General features: G+C 40.1%; 1 protein-coding gene across 1 annotated transcript; it reads right to left on the bottom strand.

Annotated features, from left to right (window-relative positions):
- Positions 1 to 444: 444 nt before the first annotated feature.
- ANKRD1 (ankyrin repeat domain 1) lies at positions 445 to 14,796 on the bottom strand. Its single transcript, XM_075841215.1, has 9 exons — positions 14,716 to 14,796; positions 13,724 to 13,897; positions 13,040 to 13,177; positions 12,849 to 12,956; positions 9,467 to 9,565; positions 5,334 to 5,432; positions 2,766 to 2,864; positions 1,659 to 1,757; positions 445 to 812 (listed from the first exon to the last, which is right to left on the bottom strand). Exons 1-9 carry the CDS (start codon positions 14,737 to 14,739, stop codon positions 702 to 704), a joined length of 951 nt encoding a protein of 316 aa, XP_075697330.1. The 5' UTR covers positions 14,740 to 14,796; the 3' UTR covers positions 445 to 701.
- Between the last annotated feature and the right edge of the window lie 1,585 nt (positions 14,797 to 16,381).

A 16,381-nucleotide genomic window follows, 5' to 3' on the forward strand; every position in this document is an offset into this window, starting at 1 on the left:
TAACTACTCCAGTGACACAAATTCCTTCCTTGCAAGCTACATATAGGGGTTTTAAGGCAACAAAATATCTCTTGTTTTGTCTTATTCCAGCTCGGTGTTCCCCTGGACACATCTGGTGCTCATGTTCAAACTCTAAAATATATTGGGTCCGAAGCCACGCAAATATGTTGTCCATTTCTTAATCACCGGCTTAATAGATAAAACCCCTCTGCTTACTGACGTTTCATTTGTCTCCGTTATAGGTTAAGTAACTTCGCTGGGTAGGATGACAAATAAATTGGGCCTAACCCATTCCAGAAGCTTCAGATTTCCAAACATGCACCCAGGAGTACTTCCTGGCGTTACCCACTGTAAGTCATATCTTTATAGTCCAACATAATGGTAAAATTCCATAGTGTGGAGCATTTGCTCATACACCTGACATATAAATATGTGCGTCCTCTATATAGGTTAATAGAACTGTATCAATCAGGCAAAAAATCTTTGGGTTTGTTATTGCTAATTTTTTGCCTTCATGGATTTAGTATAAAGCACAATAGTTATACCAGGCCTACAAGATAAATACATTGAAAAATACAATAAAACATTAAAAAGTGCAAGAAGTTTCAAATAAATATGGAATAGTCCTATCTTAAAGCATGTAGCAAAAAGTTGAGTGCCTGGCCAATGCCTTCTCCGAGGGATACTGTCTGGCAGCTCTGTCAGAAATTCTGTATGGGAGAGCCCTTGTATGACTTGTCCTGAAGGCTGTTGAATATCTCTTTTGCTCCATTCTGCCAATTTAGGACAAGTTCCATTGGCGTCTTTCCCGCCTGTTGGAGCAATATAAAAGTATTGCAGTTAGATGTAAAAATGGAAAAGTCCTTGTAGTGTTTCAAATCATGTATAATAGGGCATATGGAAAGTGGTTTTTGATATGAGCAACCCCTTTTAACTTCCCACTTCGCGCCGTGCATGAGCTGTGCCATGGATTATGGAAGCAAACAAACAATCGCATGTTTAAGTCCTGTAGTGAGACTTTAAATTTGTTTTACAAAATAGTTTACATGAAATAAAAAATCCAATGTGAAAAAAAAACTTTTTTTTTCCATTAGAAAATGTTTCATTATAGGATTTATCCTGCATTGGGAAGGCTGTGAAAATAAATACATCTAAAAAGCAATGCCAGAATTGCTGTTTTTTGTTCATCTGCTTTCCCAAAAACAGCAATAAAAGTTGATCAATTAATTAGAGGTATGTACCCCAAAATAGTACCAATAAAAACTACAGCTCATCCCACTAATAAGCCCACATAAAGCTTTGCCAATGGAAAAATGAAAAAAGTTGCGGCTCTTGGAATGTGACAACAAAAAAAATGTGTTTTCATTGTGCAAAAGTAGTAAAAAGAAACCTACAGTATATAAATTTGGTACCGCCGTAACAACCCATAGAATAAAGGTAACATGCCATTTATACCGTACGATGAACGCCGGGGGGAAAAAACACCAGAAAACAATGGTGGAATTGCTGTTTTTTTCCATAGCCCCTTCAAAAATAAGTTATTCAGTACATTATATGTACCCCAAAATGGTGCCATTAAATTTCGTATGGACATACCCCAGGTCTATGTAAGGGAAAATAATAATGATGTACAAAAAACATTTATAAGTAGAACTTACACAGTTTTTAACAGATAAGTTGACTCCATACAGGATCAAGAGTCTCATCATTTTGTAGCGATTTAATCTCACGCCGTCGTGCATCGGTGTGTCTCCTTCCTGCAGAATCCATAATAAAGGTGTTACACGAGGTTTCAAAATATGTCATCATTTGTTGCCAATATCTTGTGTTTTAAAGGGTCACACTGAACAAAACTGATGCACTGTGTAATGCCTTGTGCAAAGTTAGAGGGAGCGGTTCATGATAAACAAAAAACCCAGAGAGAATCCCTTTGTCATGCACCGCCCCCTCAGATCCTGCAGTATACAGAACACCGTGTATAGCTTTTGCCTGTAGTGACCTTTCAGTTCATTCAGCTGCACAGAGTGAAACGATCTCATTATATATCGAGGTACACTAAATATCATAGATGTGTGAACTGAGAGGGAGGCAGCAGAATGAATACAAAGAGAGCTGGACACCATGGTGGAATGGGAATTGTGTCATTATTGTTACTCTGAAGTGGAAGATGGTTCTTGCCTTCAAACATGGTGCAGTAAATAATTTAAAGGGATTCTCCAGTTTCACTATTTTCTGACATTTTAAACTTTTGAGAAAATGTCATTGGTTTGTGAGCTATAAACCTCACGCATCCGCTAAAAAAGTGTAAACAAGTGATCAGTGGAGAACCAAACCTATTGGGCTCTGATTCGTAGATTCCCATATCTCCTATAGAAATCTAAAGTTAAAGGGATGGTATGAGATTAGAAAAGAAAAAAGTTACTATTGCCTATGGTTGAGCCTTGATCAAGTGAATGGGCTGAACTGCAATACCAGACACAGACCATGGACAAGAGTGGCGCTGTTTTTGGAAAAAACGATGATGAGCCCAAAATGGGTCTAGCCATTTACCCCATTATTCAGGGTATCTAAATGTGACATTAGATAGGGGAAAGCTTCTTTATGTGGAGAGGCAGAGTTATACAGAGCAATAGAGTAAAGCATTCCGCTCAGTGTCTAACATACTGTTACAATGTAATAGTTTTATATGAGTCACTGCAGGTAAGTTTTTCGTGAATAAACTCCCAGTCTACAATCATGAGATTAGAAAATGAGAATCTTCTCACCCGGTCTTTGGCATTTATGTCTGCTTCACATGCAATGAGATGTTCTGCGCACTCATACTGTCCTGTTCTGACTGCGACGTGTAGGGGAGAACTTAACAACTGCAGAGACGGAAAGAGCAGAAAGTCGCATGACCAAATTGTACCTGGGTCGTTGGACCGTTAGATGCTGTGACATATCCATAGCACATGAGTTTGCACATGTATAAATAACTAGGTATGAAAACCCATGAGCATTTATTTTCAGAGTTCTACGTTTTGAACTGTAACACCATCTGGCTGAGTAAGGGAAAGCATTATAGAAGTATAAAACCGTATTCTATAGCACTATCCCAAATGGCCTGGAGTCGTATCAGAGGCACATATGTAGTAATGGACAAGATCAAGTTATGAAATATTACAATTCAAAGAGGAACTGTCAACAATCCTGACATGTCTGTTGTAGTAAATACTCGTATTCCCCATGAAATAACAAGGCCGGAGCATCTTTTCTTAGAACTCTCCCCCGTAACGTTCATCTGTTATTCCTCCTAGAAATGTATGACTAAATTGACAACTGGGTGTTACCATTCCTGTTGTTAAAGGGGCGTCTCCCTACACAGTGTGAGAGTGAGCACTGATTGGACAGACTGTAAGGACACACCCCCAACTGATAACACCCAGTTGTCAATTTATTCATACATTTCAAGGAAGAATCGCAGTGGAACGGCAAAATGCTGAGTTCTTAGAAAAGATGTTCCGGAATCATAATATATGGGGAATACAAGTCTTTACTAAATCAGACCTGTCCGGAGAGGTGACAGGTAATCTTTAAGGGTATGTTCACACGATAGCAGGCATTTACGTCTGAAATGACAGACTGTTTTCAGGAGAAAACAGCTGCCTCGTTTCAGCCGCAAATACTCCTCCTTGTAATATATGAGGCGTCTGTGACGCTCATAAATCTTGAGCTGCTCTTCATTGAGTTCAATGAAGAACGGCTCAAATTACGTTGCAAAGAAGTGCCCTGCACTTCTTTGCCGAGGCAGTCATTTTATGTGTCAGCGTTCGACAGCTATCAAACGACGACGCGTAAATGACAGGTCGTCTGCACAGTACGTCTGCAAACCCATTCAAATGAATGGGCAGATGTTTGCCGACGTATTGCAGCCCTATTTTCAGGCGTAAAACGAGGCATAATACGCCTCGTTTACGCCTGAAAATAGGTTGTGTGAACCCAGCCTAAAAGATATATCCACCGAAATACAGTGTCTGATGCATTGAAGAAACCAGAAGATGTCAGAAGCTTGGAAGACGTACATTTCCAAACCTGGGGCCATAGCATTTGCAAATTACCTGAGCCCCTAGTTGTTCTACCACACAACTGATCCTCACTTTCACTAATGTAATTTTCAAGATCAAAAGTCAGGATTGGAAAAAAAGAGAACAATTTTGGTTCCCATCATCCTGGTTTGGAAATATGGAACTTCTGTAAAGAAGCAAAATGTTACCAGGAAAGGCCCCTTAGTCCCTGTTCACACTGAGTTTTTTGACATGGCAAAAAATGGGCAAAATCGCTTCCCATTCATTTCAATGGGAGGCGGAAGTGTTTTTTTTCCCCGCGGGTGGAAAAAACGCTTTCAGGATAAGGAAGAGACATTCCCTTTCTTCTGGCGTTTCCGTCTCTGACCTCCCATTGACATCAATGGGAGGCAGAGAAAGCTTTTTTTGCAGTGTTTTTTTTGCCTGCGACCGAAAAACCCCGCCAAAAACACGGCAAAGGGCGTGCAGGTAGGTAAAAATCTGCCTCAAAATTCCAGACGGAATTTTGAGGCAGATTTTCTGCCTGCAAAATACTCAGTGTGAACAGGGCCTTAGGCTGGGTTCACACGAGCATGTTACGTCCGTAATGGACGGAACGTATTTCGGCCGCAAGTCCCGGACCGAACACACTGCAGGGAGCCGGGCTACTAGCATCATAGTTATGTACAACGCTAGGAGTCCCTGCCTCTCCTTGGAACTACTGTCCCGTACTGAAAACATGATTACAGTACGGGACAGTTGTCCTGCAGCGATGCAGGGGACTCCTAGCGTCGTACATAACTATGATGCTAGGAGCCCGGCTCCCTGCAGTGTGTTCGGTCCGGGACTTGCGGCCGAAATACGTTCCGTCCATTACGGACGTAACATGCTCGTGTGAACCCAGCCTTAGGATACGTTCACACGGTTATCAAAATACGGCTGAAAATATGGAGCTGTTTTCAAGGGAAACCTGCTCCTGATTTTTAGCCGTTTTTTAATCAAACTAGCGTTTTTCACGGCCGTTTTTGGAGATGTTTTTTCATTGCCTCTGAGAGCCCTCAAAGCTGCCAAAGTAGGGTATCATGGCATACATCCCTGCAACTATCACAGTGGGTTCCTATGATGGTCTTAGTCCGGTTCAGGAGAATCGCGGGAGGTCCAGGTATTGTGGCCATAATATGGATGCTAAAATGCACCCGCGTTCCGGCCCTGTGACAGCAGCTTAGTGTGCAGCCAATGAATGTTTATACGCCTGGCATATATGGGTTTTCATGCCACTCTGTTGCCTACCTTGTCTTTTGCATTGATTTTTGCTCCTTTGTTAAGTAGTAATTTTAAAACATCAACACTTCCACCACGACAGGTCCAATGGATTGCGGTGGATTCAAGCTGAGAAGAAACGAGATTATATTAAATGAGATGCTTAAATTTATATCTACCCATGTGATTCATAGATCGAAACAAAAAGCTGGGATGTCGCTTTATCTTGTGTGTGTATTATATCGCCCTTAGGGCTTATACAGACGAACGTTAAATACGTCCGTGCAACGCGCATGATTTTCACACGCCTCACACAGACCTAGATGTGTCTATGGGGCCGTGCAGACAGTCCGTGATTTTTACGCAGCCTGAGTCCGCTGCGTAAAACTCACGACATGTCCGTTCTTTGGGCGTATTTCACGCATCATGCACCCATTGAAGTCAATGGGTGCGTGAAAACCACGCATGGCACACGGAAGCACTTCTGTGGGACGCGCGTGATTCGCGCAACAGCAGTGAAAAGGATGAATTAAAACAGAAAAGCACCACGTGCTTTTCTGTTTGCAAACATCCAAACGGAGTGTTATAATAATGGCGGCTGCGCGAAAAGCACGCAGCTGCGCATCATATGATCATGACACACGGAGCTGCTAAGTGCCTTTTGCGCACGCAAAACGCACACGCTCGTGTGAATCCGGCCTTAGGACGCAGTCAATGTGCACCTTCAAGATGCAGGAATTTTTTTCTTTTTGCCTCACTTTTTATTTTCTATTTCCATACATGTTTTTTGGAACATGAGTTGTATTTATCAATAGCACCATTTTTGGGTACATATATTTATATTACCATTTAACTTTTATGCATTTTGAGGGGGTAATCCAAAAGAAAAGCAACTCCGTCATTCAGTTTTTTTATCTTTTATTACTTTTTGTTCAATAAATGCTATTTTTATTGAAAAACCGTGTTCATTCTTAATTTTGTAAATTTTTTTTAACAATTTTATCAATTTTTTTTTCCCACTAGCGGAATTTTACTTTTAGCAAATAATGCATTGGAATACCAATTCCAATTCATTAGTGCCTTGTCAGTGAAAAACCAACAGGTAACTATTAGGGTATGTTCACACGGCCTATTTACGGACGTAATTCGGGCGTTTTTGCCCCGAATTACGTCTGAAAATAGCGCCTCAATAGCGCTGACAAACATCTGCCCATTGAAAGCAATGGGCAGACGTTTGTCTGTTCACACGAGGCGTATATTTACGCGCCGCTGTCAAATGACGGCGCGTAAATAGACGCCCGCGTAGAAGAAGTGACCTGTCACTTCTTTGGCCGTAATTGGAGCCGCTATTCATTGACTCCAATGAATAGCAGCGCTAATTACGGCCGTAATTGACGCGGCGTTCAAGCGCCTGCACATGCCGGTACGGCTGAAATTACGGGGATGTTTTCAGGCTGAAACATCCCCGTAATTTCAGCCGTTACGGACCCCCGCCGTGTGAACATACCCTTAGGGTATGTTCACACGGCCTATTTATGGACGTAAATCGGGCGTTTTTGCCCCGAATTACGCCCGAAAATAGCGCCTCAATAGCGCTGACAAACATCTGCCCATTGAAAGCAATGGGCAGACGTTTGTCTGTTCACACGAGGCGTATATTTACGCGCCGCTGTCAAATGACGGCGCGTAAATAGACGCCCGCGTCAAAGAAGTGACCTGTCACTTCTTTGGCCGTAATTGGAGCCGTTATTCATTGACTCCAATGAATAGCAGCGCCAATTACGGCCTTAATTGACGCGGCGTTCAAGCGCCTGCACATGCCGTTACGGCTGAAATTACGGGGATGTTTTCAGGCTGAAACATCCCCGTAATTTCAGCCGTAACGGACGCCCTCGTGTGAACATACCCTTAGGGTATGTGCACACACAAAATAAAAAACGTCTGAAAACACAGAACTGTTTTCAAGGGAAAATTGCTCCTGATTTTCAGGCATTTTTTAATCAAATTCGCGTTTTTGACGGCCATTTTTGGAGCTGTTTTTCTATAGAGTCAATGAAAAATAGCTCCAAAAACGGCTGAAGAAGCAACATGCACTTCTTTTCCACGGCCGTAGAAAATGCCCCGTCGGAACAGAACGCCATTTTTCCAATTGAAATCAATGGGCAGATGTTTGGAGGCACTCTGCTTCCTATTTATCAACCATTTTTTGGGACGTTTACGGCTCGAAAAACGGCTGAAAACACTCTGTGTGAACATACCCTTAGGGTATGTGCACACACAAAATCAAAAACATCTGAAAATACGGAGCTGTTTTCAAGGGAAAACAGCTCCTGATTTTCAGCTGTTTTTTAAACCGCTCGCGTTTTTCACTCCAAAAACTCGGCTCCAGAAACAGCTCAAGAAGTGACATGCACACTTTTACACAGGAATTTTTTTTTTACGCGTTTATCAAAACGGCTGCATAAAAAAACACCCTTTCGGAAACACAACGCCATTTTTCCAATTGAAATCAATGTACAGATGTTTGGAGGCGTTCTGCTTCTGATTTTTTGGCCATTTATTCCCTTAGGGTATGTGCACACGGGCTATTTTCAGCCGTTTTTTGTGCCGTAAACGTCCCAAAAAACGGCGGAAAAATCGGAAGCAGAACGCCTACAAACATCTGACCACTGATTTCAATGGGAAATACGCCATTCTGTTCCGACGGGGCGTTTTTTTATGCATCAATGTCCAAAAACGGCATGTAAAATGACGCCCGCGAAAAAGAAGTGCATGTCACTTCTTGGGACGTTTTTGGAGCCGTTTTTCATTGACTCTATAGAAAAACAGCTCCAAGAACGGCCGTGAAAAACACTAGTTTGATTAAAAAACGGCTGAAAATCAGGAGCTGTTTTCCCTTGAAAACAGCTCTGTATTTTCAGACGTTTTTTGGTTAAGCGCGTGAACGTACCCTTAGGCCATGCCTAAAAGACATCTACACATGGCAGTCAGTCATGGGGACCTCTATTGGCTACCTGGCTGCCATATTTAACCGTCGGCCCCCGCAATAGGCAATATTACCACTGACCACGCGTCCTTTATGCTCTATATATCAATAAACAGGAAAGGTAAATAAAATGATCTATCAGATATTGGAAGGATTATGTAAAACGATCAATGGATATCGATTTTACCCTCGTTTCTGTATGATCAGGTCTCTATTATTATTTATGGGAAATATATTGCTGTTTGCCCCGTTATAAAATCCCCTGTACATTTCCTGCAAACTTCCTGTATGTACATATTAAATTTAGAGCGCAAGAGATAAGTCACATGTTTTACTTCATGCGTGTGTAAAAAATAACCGTAATAATGAAAGTGATAGAGTCTCCTTGTGGTTTGCATTTCTTATTCTATTGCTCACTGGTTGAACATAAAAAAAAAACTGATTTTACCCTGATTGGATGTGAACTCAGTGCTGATTACTAAGCCAATATCGCTGATACATTTGACACAGATTTCACCATAGGGCAAGTACAACATTATTAAAGGGAATGTCTGGGATTGGAAAAAAAAAAAAGTGATTCTTTTTTCCCCCCCAGAAACAGCACCACTCTTGCCCATGGGCTGTGTCTAGTATTGCAGCTCAGCCAACTTAAATGGGTACGAACTGCAATAATAGGCATAGCCTTTCGACAAGAGTGGCACTGTTTTTGAGGGAAAAGCAGACCCTTTTTTCAAATCGCAAATCTTTAGGTGGCGCTGTTGCTGTTTTTGTATTTTCTTTTTTGACAGCTACATTCTTAGAATTACCTAAAACATTAGGCATTGTTCTCCAGTATTAGAAACGAATTGCTACCCAGGTTATATTTCCCTTGATGAAAAAGCATTAAATGCATTTCTAATTTGATCTTTTTGTGACTAAATGGTGTCAGAATTTAGTTCTTTCTGTATATAATTGCAGGGGAAAGGAAGTGGCATTCAGTGCACTTTACTAGCAGGAGGTCACTGAAGAGCTTGTCCATTATCTGTTATTTTCTCATTTCAGAGCATTGTAAAATTCAGCTTTGTTTCAATAGATTATTGTTTGTAATCTAGCGACATTTTCCAGTGAAATCTCCATCTTTACTCTAGCCGCTCTGTTGTGGCGGTTTTCATTGTGTGTGTTGGAAAAATTCACATACCATGTCGCGGAATTCAAGAACAGCTCCAGCTTCAATTAACCTCTCGACAATGGCAAGGTGTCCTTCTGAGCATGCTCTGTGCAGCGCGGTACGTCTGTACTGTTGAGATGATGATAAAAACATTACAACGATGGACATAGGCACATAAATTAGATGAATTTTGTCATACAGTATTAACCAGTTCAGGACCGGGCTATTTTGCGCCTTCAGGACCAGACACCGTTTAGCCATTTTTAGCACGTGTTAGTTAAATGGCTATAACTTTTTTATTTGTCGGGCTAACGACGTGATTTTTGCGACGTTTTTTCAGTAGACAATGCAGGTTTCTTTTTTTATCGTTTTTATACACACCTTTTTTGTTATTTTAGAATTTTTATTCATAAAGTTTGAAAATAATAGTAAAAAAATAAGCTTTTTTACGTTTCAGCTATTTTTTTTGGTAATAACACAGTTTTACCCTAAAATAGACCTTTTATTTGTGATCGTCATTGTCTACCATAAATTTTAATATATTACATGTCTATATTAGAGTAATTGGGTCAGCGTAAGCGTTACAAAAATGATTGGCGGGGGGGAACGTTTTTTTTTTTTTGGGGGGTGGGTATTTTATGTGTATTTATTATTAAAAACATTTTTCCACTTTACGTTACTATTTTTTTATTACTATGGTCTGTCCCTCAAAGGTCAAAAAAGACCTTTGGGGAACTTTATATATTTTTTTTCTTTCTTTTACACCATGTTTTTCCACTGTAACTGGAGCTGCACAGCAGCCCCAGTTACAGGGGAAATCAGCCCTCTCATAGTGACGATTGTCACTAATAGGGCTGTGCTGGGTCTTGTAAGACCCAGCAGCAGTCTGTCACTAACGGCACCCGGCGATCATGTGACCTGTCACATGATCACCTGGAGGAATAGAGACAGAGGCGCAGCCACTATTCCTATACACAGCGTTCATTGAGCGCTGTGTACAAGTGATCAGAGAAGACAGAAGCAGCGAAAGCTGCTCCTATCTTCTCCTCAGGGTCCCCGGCAGTCACTGACAGCCGGAGATCCAACATTCAGCTGCCCAATCGCGCGGGCAGCAAGTTAAAACCCGAGTCTATGGCTCGGGTTTTAAGGACCCTGACCGCTGGCCGTAAAAATACAGCCAGCGGTCGGGAACCAGTTAATATGTCAATTCCATATTTGAGAAACAATTGCCATTTAGCACCTCTTTATATTTGTAATATTATAATACAATGGTACTTGTAAAATTCTGTATAGTAAAGGGCCTTTTACACCGGCCGATATTTGGCCGGTGCAGCGAGCGCCGATCAACAAGACATTGTTGATCGGCGCTCATTTGCTCCTGTCACACGGAGCTATGGATGGGGACGAGCGGTCGTTACTCCGATCGCTAATCCCCATATATTATTATTAGTTTATTCAGGGAAATGTGCTGCCGACAACGATAATATTTGACTTTTTTAAAACTATACAATCAGCAGATGATCGAGCGTTTGCTCATCCATCTGCTTATCGTTCCCCTGTTTACACAGGGCAATTATTGGCAACGAGCGTTCTATGAACAGCTCTGTGCAATGTCTGAGTTGTACTATGGCACCTATAGGGTCAATATAGCTATACTATACCTCCGTATGCCTCAAATTTCATACGGTTTCAGGCTTAGTTTTGTCTGTCCATTTCATATTGGAATCAACAGAAATAAAATGAAGGTAGCATACAATGGCATGGGACCACAGCTCGGAAGTATAGAGCCGTAGGGACTCCCATGTGCTGCCATGCAGGCTCTGCCATGTACATGAGGCCTTAAAGAAACATTGTGATCACTATGACCGGTCTGGCTACAGCCAACTGTAGGTCGGTAGTTGGAGTTCAATATCTATTTGTAAAATATGCTAGAACATTGATCTGTCAAGGTGGGTTTTTCCGCTGGCAGTCGTATGAAACTTTAAGCCAAAAAGAGTCTGACTGCATGTTCAACAGAGGAGTATTTCCTCTCCATATCCGTCCATTATCGGTAGCTTGTCAGCACATGTTAGAACATATTCTGATTACATTTGCATGATAGTTAATTTAGCTTAAAATTCTCTAATGTGATCTCTAGAGTTTATGTTGCCAACGTTGTTCATACCTTTTTAAAAAGGACCAATAGGCATGGATAATCCAATATTTAGTCAATGTCAAAAAGTTTGCCCGAAAACTTTATGCCAAAAATGGCTCTTAGCAATCCAATCTTTGCAAAATATATAATTTTTGCATTGTCCCATATGGGAAATACTTTGTATTATGACTATAGAGACGATAGCTATTGAACTAGAATACATTTCAAGCACATCCTATACATTTTTGGATCGTTGAACAGGTTTCCATTGGGCTAAAACATCATATTCTTACCATAAATCGAAGTTTATACGGAGTCATAGCTAGTCTTTTTTTTTGGAGAGCAAATATTCCGATTTCTGCACTAGCCCATTATCTAAATAGCCATAGAAAAGTGGCTTGCTGGCAAACCACCTGGCATATGCCCCACCATAGCTAGTTACGCCTCTGATTTATCACTCCATTAAACAGCAATTGCGTCTGTACAAGTATTTGCAGGTCTATTGCAACAAATTGATGATAACTTTTCTTCTTATATCTGATTACAAAAATCACAAATACATAGCATACAACTGTTTATATATGATAGCAGTCCCAAGCTTGAGTACACTCTTTGGTCAAATACTCTGAGTAAAGTGGAAACTTATCCCTCGACGGCTGCGGCCATGGACTTGTGAGTGCTGGCCGACATCTCCTTCCTAGGAGACTCCAGCACTCACTTCCGCTCCGCTCTGCTGTGTCCCGTAGGCACATGTAAAAAGTTACCAATTAGCCCATGATCACCATGGACTATAAAAAGGGCTCTTAGTCTTAGGAAATGGTCCCTTAGTGTTATCCTGTTCCCATTGTTTCCGTGCCCCCTCTACCTGTATCCTGTGCTGTATTTGATCCTGTGCCTTAGAGTCCTCTTGTACTAGGACTTTGTATAAACTGTTGTTTGGCCTCCGGCTAGTCCACCACGGCGGTGCGGCCTAGTGGGTCCACATACCCACGAATTGTGACAGTATGTACACACTCAGAATTTCCCATATAAAGTTATGAATTATGTAGGTCCTGTATGTGTGATTCGTCTTCATGCTGTTGTCATGACTGGTACAATTCTTAGCCGTCATCTGTACCTCAGCTGTTGCTGAACTGCAACTTCCATGAAGCTGGACTGATCACTGGCATGCCAGGCATGATGCAAATTGTAGCTCGGTGCCAATTGGGATGCTGTGACTTGCCAGCTTCTATTTTAAAACTGTGTTTAGTTTAACAAAAGAGAAAACAAGCACAATACCTCATCACAGGCATTTGGATCACCACCATCAGCCAAGTATTTTTCGACTATTGGCAGCTTGTTTTCCAGGGCAGCTTTTAAGAATGTCCCTTCATCCACATGTTCAATCTAAACGAGAGATGTCATTTTATATTACTTTTCTAGTGTGAAGTTTACATGATTTGTATAGGATTCCACACTCAAACACTTACCACTGGCTCAGGTTCTGGTTCCTTCACCACCAGTACTTTTACTTTTTTACATCTTTTTCGTTTTTTCAGCTTTATTATAGTTTGCAGATCTTCCAAGTTGTCAAGTTTTGGCCGTTCATCTAGTTTCTTCTTAAGGATCTAAATGCAAAATACAAATCAGTAGATCAGGTTTATATGATGTGAACAGAAGAATAAATTTTTTGGAAGTGGGCATTGTATGTCCTACATTATTTTGTATTGATATCTGACACAGGCATTGGTTTGGTCCATTCAAGCACTAATATTGGGCTTTTTTGTAAACATCAAACAAGCTTCATATAAGCACTTTGTTAGTCAAATCTGGATCCACTTAGAAGTAAAAACGTCAACTTTGGGTGCGTAAGTAGCGGTAGTTCCACCTGAGGGCCATATCTCAGTAGTAATAAAAAGAGGACTATTATAATATCCTGTTGTTATTCTAAGAGAAATTACCCAAGCAGGATCAATAGTAGTTGAATAGAAAAATTCCATAGTTGGCCGTTTACTTTGGACCTTGAATACACTTGCAGTAGAATAATAATTCATTCAATGAATGATGTTAGAAGGTGACATTGATATATTGAGTGCCTAGGAATAGAGATACTAAGAATGAGAATACATTAGAAGGTCATACTTTGACATCAGAGATCAGAGTAATGTCATTACCTCTGCCTTGAGCTGTTTCTGTCTTGCTTGTTTCTCTTCCTCTTGACCAACCAATGATTTTGAAGTTGTCCTCAAGTCATCTTGTTTTTCTAGGGTTACGGCCGTTTCATATACTCCATGTTCTCCAGACACAAAATCTCCGCTGTCTTTGTTTTGTCTTTTCTTTCCAGTCACCTATTAATAAAGGTGTTATTACACTTGAAATATTAAGATGGCTTGACCATGCCTTGTAATGTTCTACACAACTCAAAACCAGGGCACTTTGTAAAGTGAAGAGTAGATATGCAATATCAAGTGTCAATATATCAAATACTAAGATGTTAAAAGAAGACCTTCATGAAAGCTTATTGGAACCTAGACATCTAAAACTCTACAACAAAATCAAGTTGGGGTATTGAATAAATCTTTTAATATCTACGAGTATTTAGTAAAGTTTCCTTTCAGTAGTCTATGTATTTCATAGTATCTATGCATGTCTATAAAAGTCACAAGTCCTCATTATTTCACCTGTTATTATCAGTATACATGTTTTAATGTTGAGTAAAGTGCAAAGACCCAAACTCGAAACCGTTTAGAAATCAGTAGGTGTTATTTTTTTTAAAGAAGCTCAGTTGCACTAAATTTCTGAAATAACCAAAAAATGTATATCAACAGCTGATACACCATAGGTTAGGAACTGATATTTATCACCCAAAAAATGCATCTACCGCCATGAATGACAGTTCGAACATCTACTGTAAACGACATATTTAGAATAAATACATTTTAACAATTAAAATCCCTAAATCATAGTGTTAATAGATATATTATATAGAGAATATGGTAAATAACTTCTTTATATGAATAATAAATATGTTAACTATGGGCTACAATGTTTTTGTCTCACCAGATTTTATGATATTGTATTTTTATCAGATATATTTATATTATTGATTTATGATTAAATGCCAATAAATCAAATGTGATCGCTAATATAATGAAAATAAACATACCAATTCTTCTACTTTCAGCAACATTTTGCCTGTGAAGTCTTCAAATATCCTTTCCTGATGTTAACCTTAATGAAGACAAGTTAGCTCCTTCTTCTCCAAGTTCAGTACAGTCTTGCTTTATATACTCTGTCTCTAGCAAGGTTGGATGAGGTAATGTTCCAACCTGGGAACCAACATCTATGGACCTAGCTCAGACACGGAGATAGGTACTCGCTCATTCCAGACATGCTAACTAGCCAGATCTGTGTCATGTGAGACTCTGCCAGGGGAGGGCAAGCGTAGCAATGGGGCCTTATGATAAAAAAATCCCATACACTAACCACATTGCATATCCCCCTTGGTATGAAATGTGAGATGATCATTTCACTGGCAATGACTAAAGGGCTGAGCAATGTAGTCATTCTATCTGTACCAGTATGACAGCTGTCTGTTAGTCTTGCACTAGATTTATCTTCTGACAACCCAATGACTATAAGATGCTGGAAAGGAGCTAGTGTGAGAAGTCTTATTTGATAAAAGGGGTAACTGGCAATCCTAATTTCGCAGAACGTTTTATTTGATTTCATAGCTCAATAATAAAGTTGGGGGGGGGGGTGGAAGAAAAAAATCCAACCACATTCTATATTTGTTCTTCTGAAGTCCATTGAGGATTATAGCGTAAGACCCGTGTCTCCTAAACTAAAAATGACATTGATATATTTGTAAACACCCTGCTTTGTGAATAGCTCACAATTTTAGGTAGTAAACAAGTCTGAAATATAAATATACTTACGTTGATAAGGCAAGAACAGGAGAAGTTATTCTGTTTCAAAAGGGAAAGGAAATAATACGTTTAAATGCATGCAAAAAATAAAATTAAAAATCTGCTTTAGGCCCCATGCACACGACTGTAAAAAAACCTCCGTTTTTGCGGACCGATATTGCGGTCCGCAAAAACTGAGCCATTCACTTTCATTGAACACTGACACCTTTCCGTAGCACTACGGAAGGGTGTCAGTGCCGTGGAAATGTTCCGGGAATTATGGAACATGTCCGTTCTTTCGCATTTTGCGGCCCGTGCTCCCATGCACGGCCCGAAAATGCGGCTGTCAGTCAGCGGCCGGCCGTGCCCGCAATCGCGGGCCGTGATTGCGGGCACGGTCGTGTGCATGGGGCCTTACTAGATTTTTATTGAACGTTTTCAAATTTATCAATTAAATCGGGAAACAATATTGGAGATGGGTCCTCGATTTGGCTGAGGTAACTAAGGTAAAGTTCTGTCACTTATGATTTTATAATAAAAATAATAAGAATAAATATAATAATATTATTAATACATATAATAATAAATCAAGTTTCGGGTTATAAAGGAATGAGTGGTGGATGGAAATTATTTTCAGGTTCCCTGCACCAAGATTCTTGCTCATTTGGGGTCTGGCCTATTGTCTCCAGATCATGATATTCTCCTCTCCTGTACAGTATGATGTCATGATCTGTCCTGTGTTCTGTAGAAATAATATGGATTCTAAGATGCAGAAATATTTATTTTATACATCATGTATCATGACAGCACAGAATTATTTGTTGTTTTTTTTTTTGGGCAAAAGTTACACAATAATGATTGACATTTTTAAGATATTTATCAATTAAAAATATTGTTAATTAAAGAAATCGTTTTATAAAAAGA

The sequence above is a fragment of the Rhinoderma darwinii genome, chromosome 11 (genome assembly GCF_050947455.1).
Source record: "Rhinoderma darwinii isolate aRhiDar2 chromosome 11, aRhiDar2.hap1, whole genome shotgun sequence".
Lineage (NCBI taxonomy): Eukaryota > Metazoa > Chordata > Amphibia > Anura > Rhinodermatidae > Rhinoderma > Rhinoderma darwinii.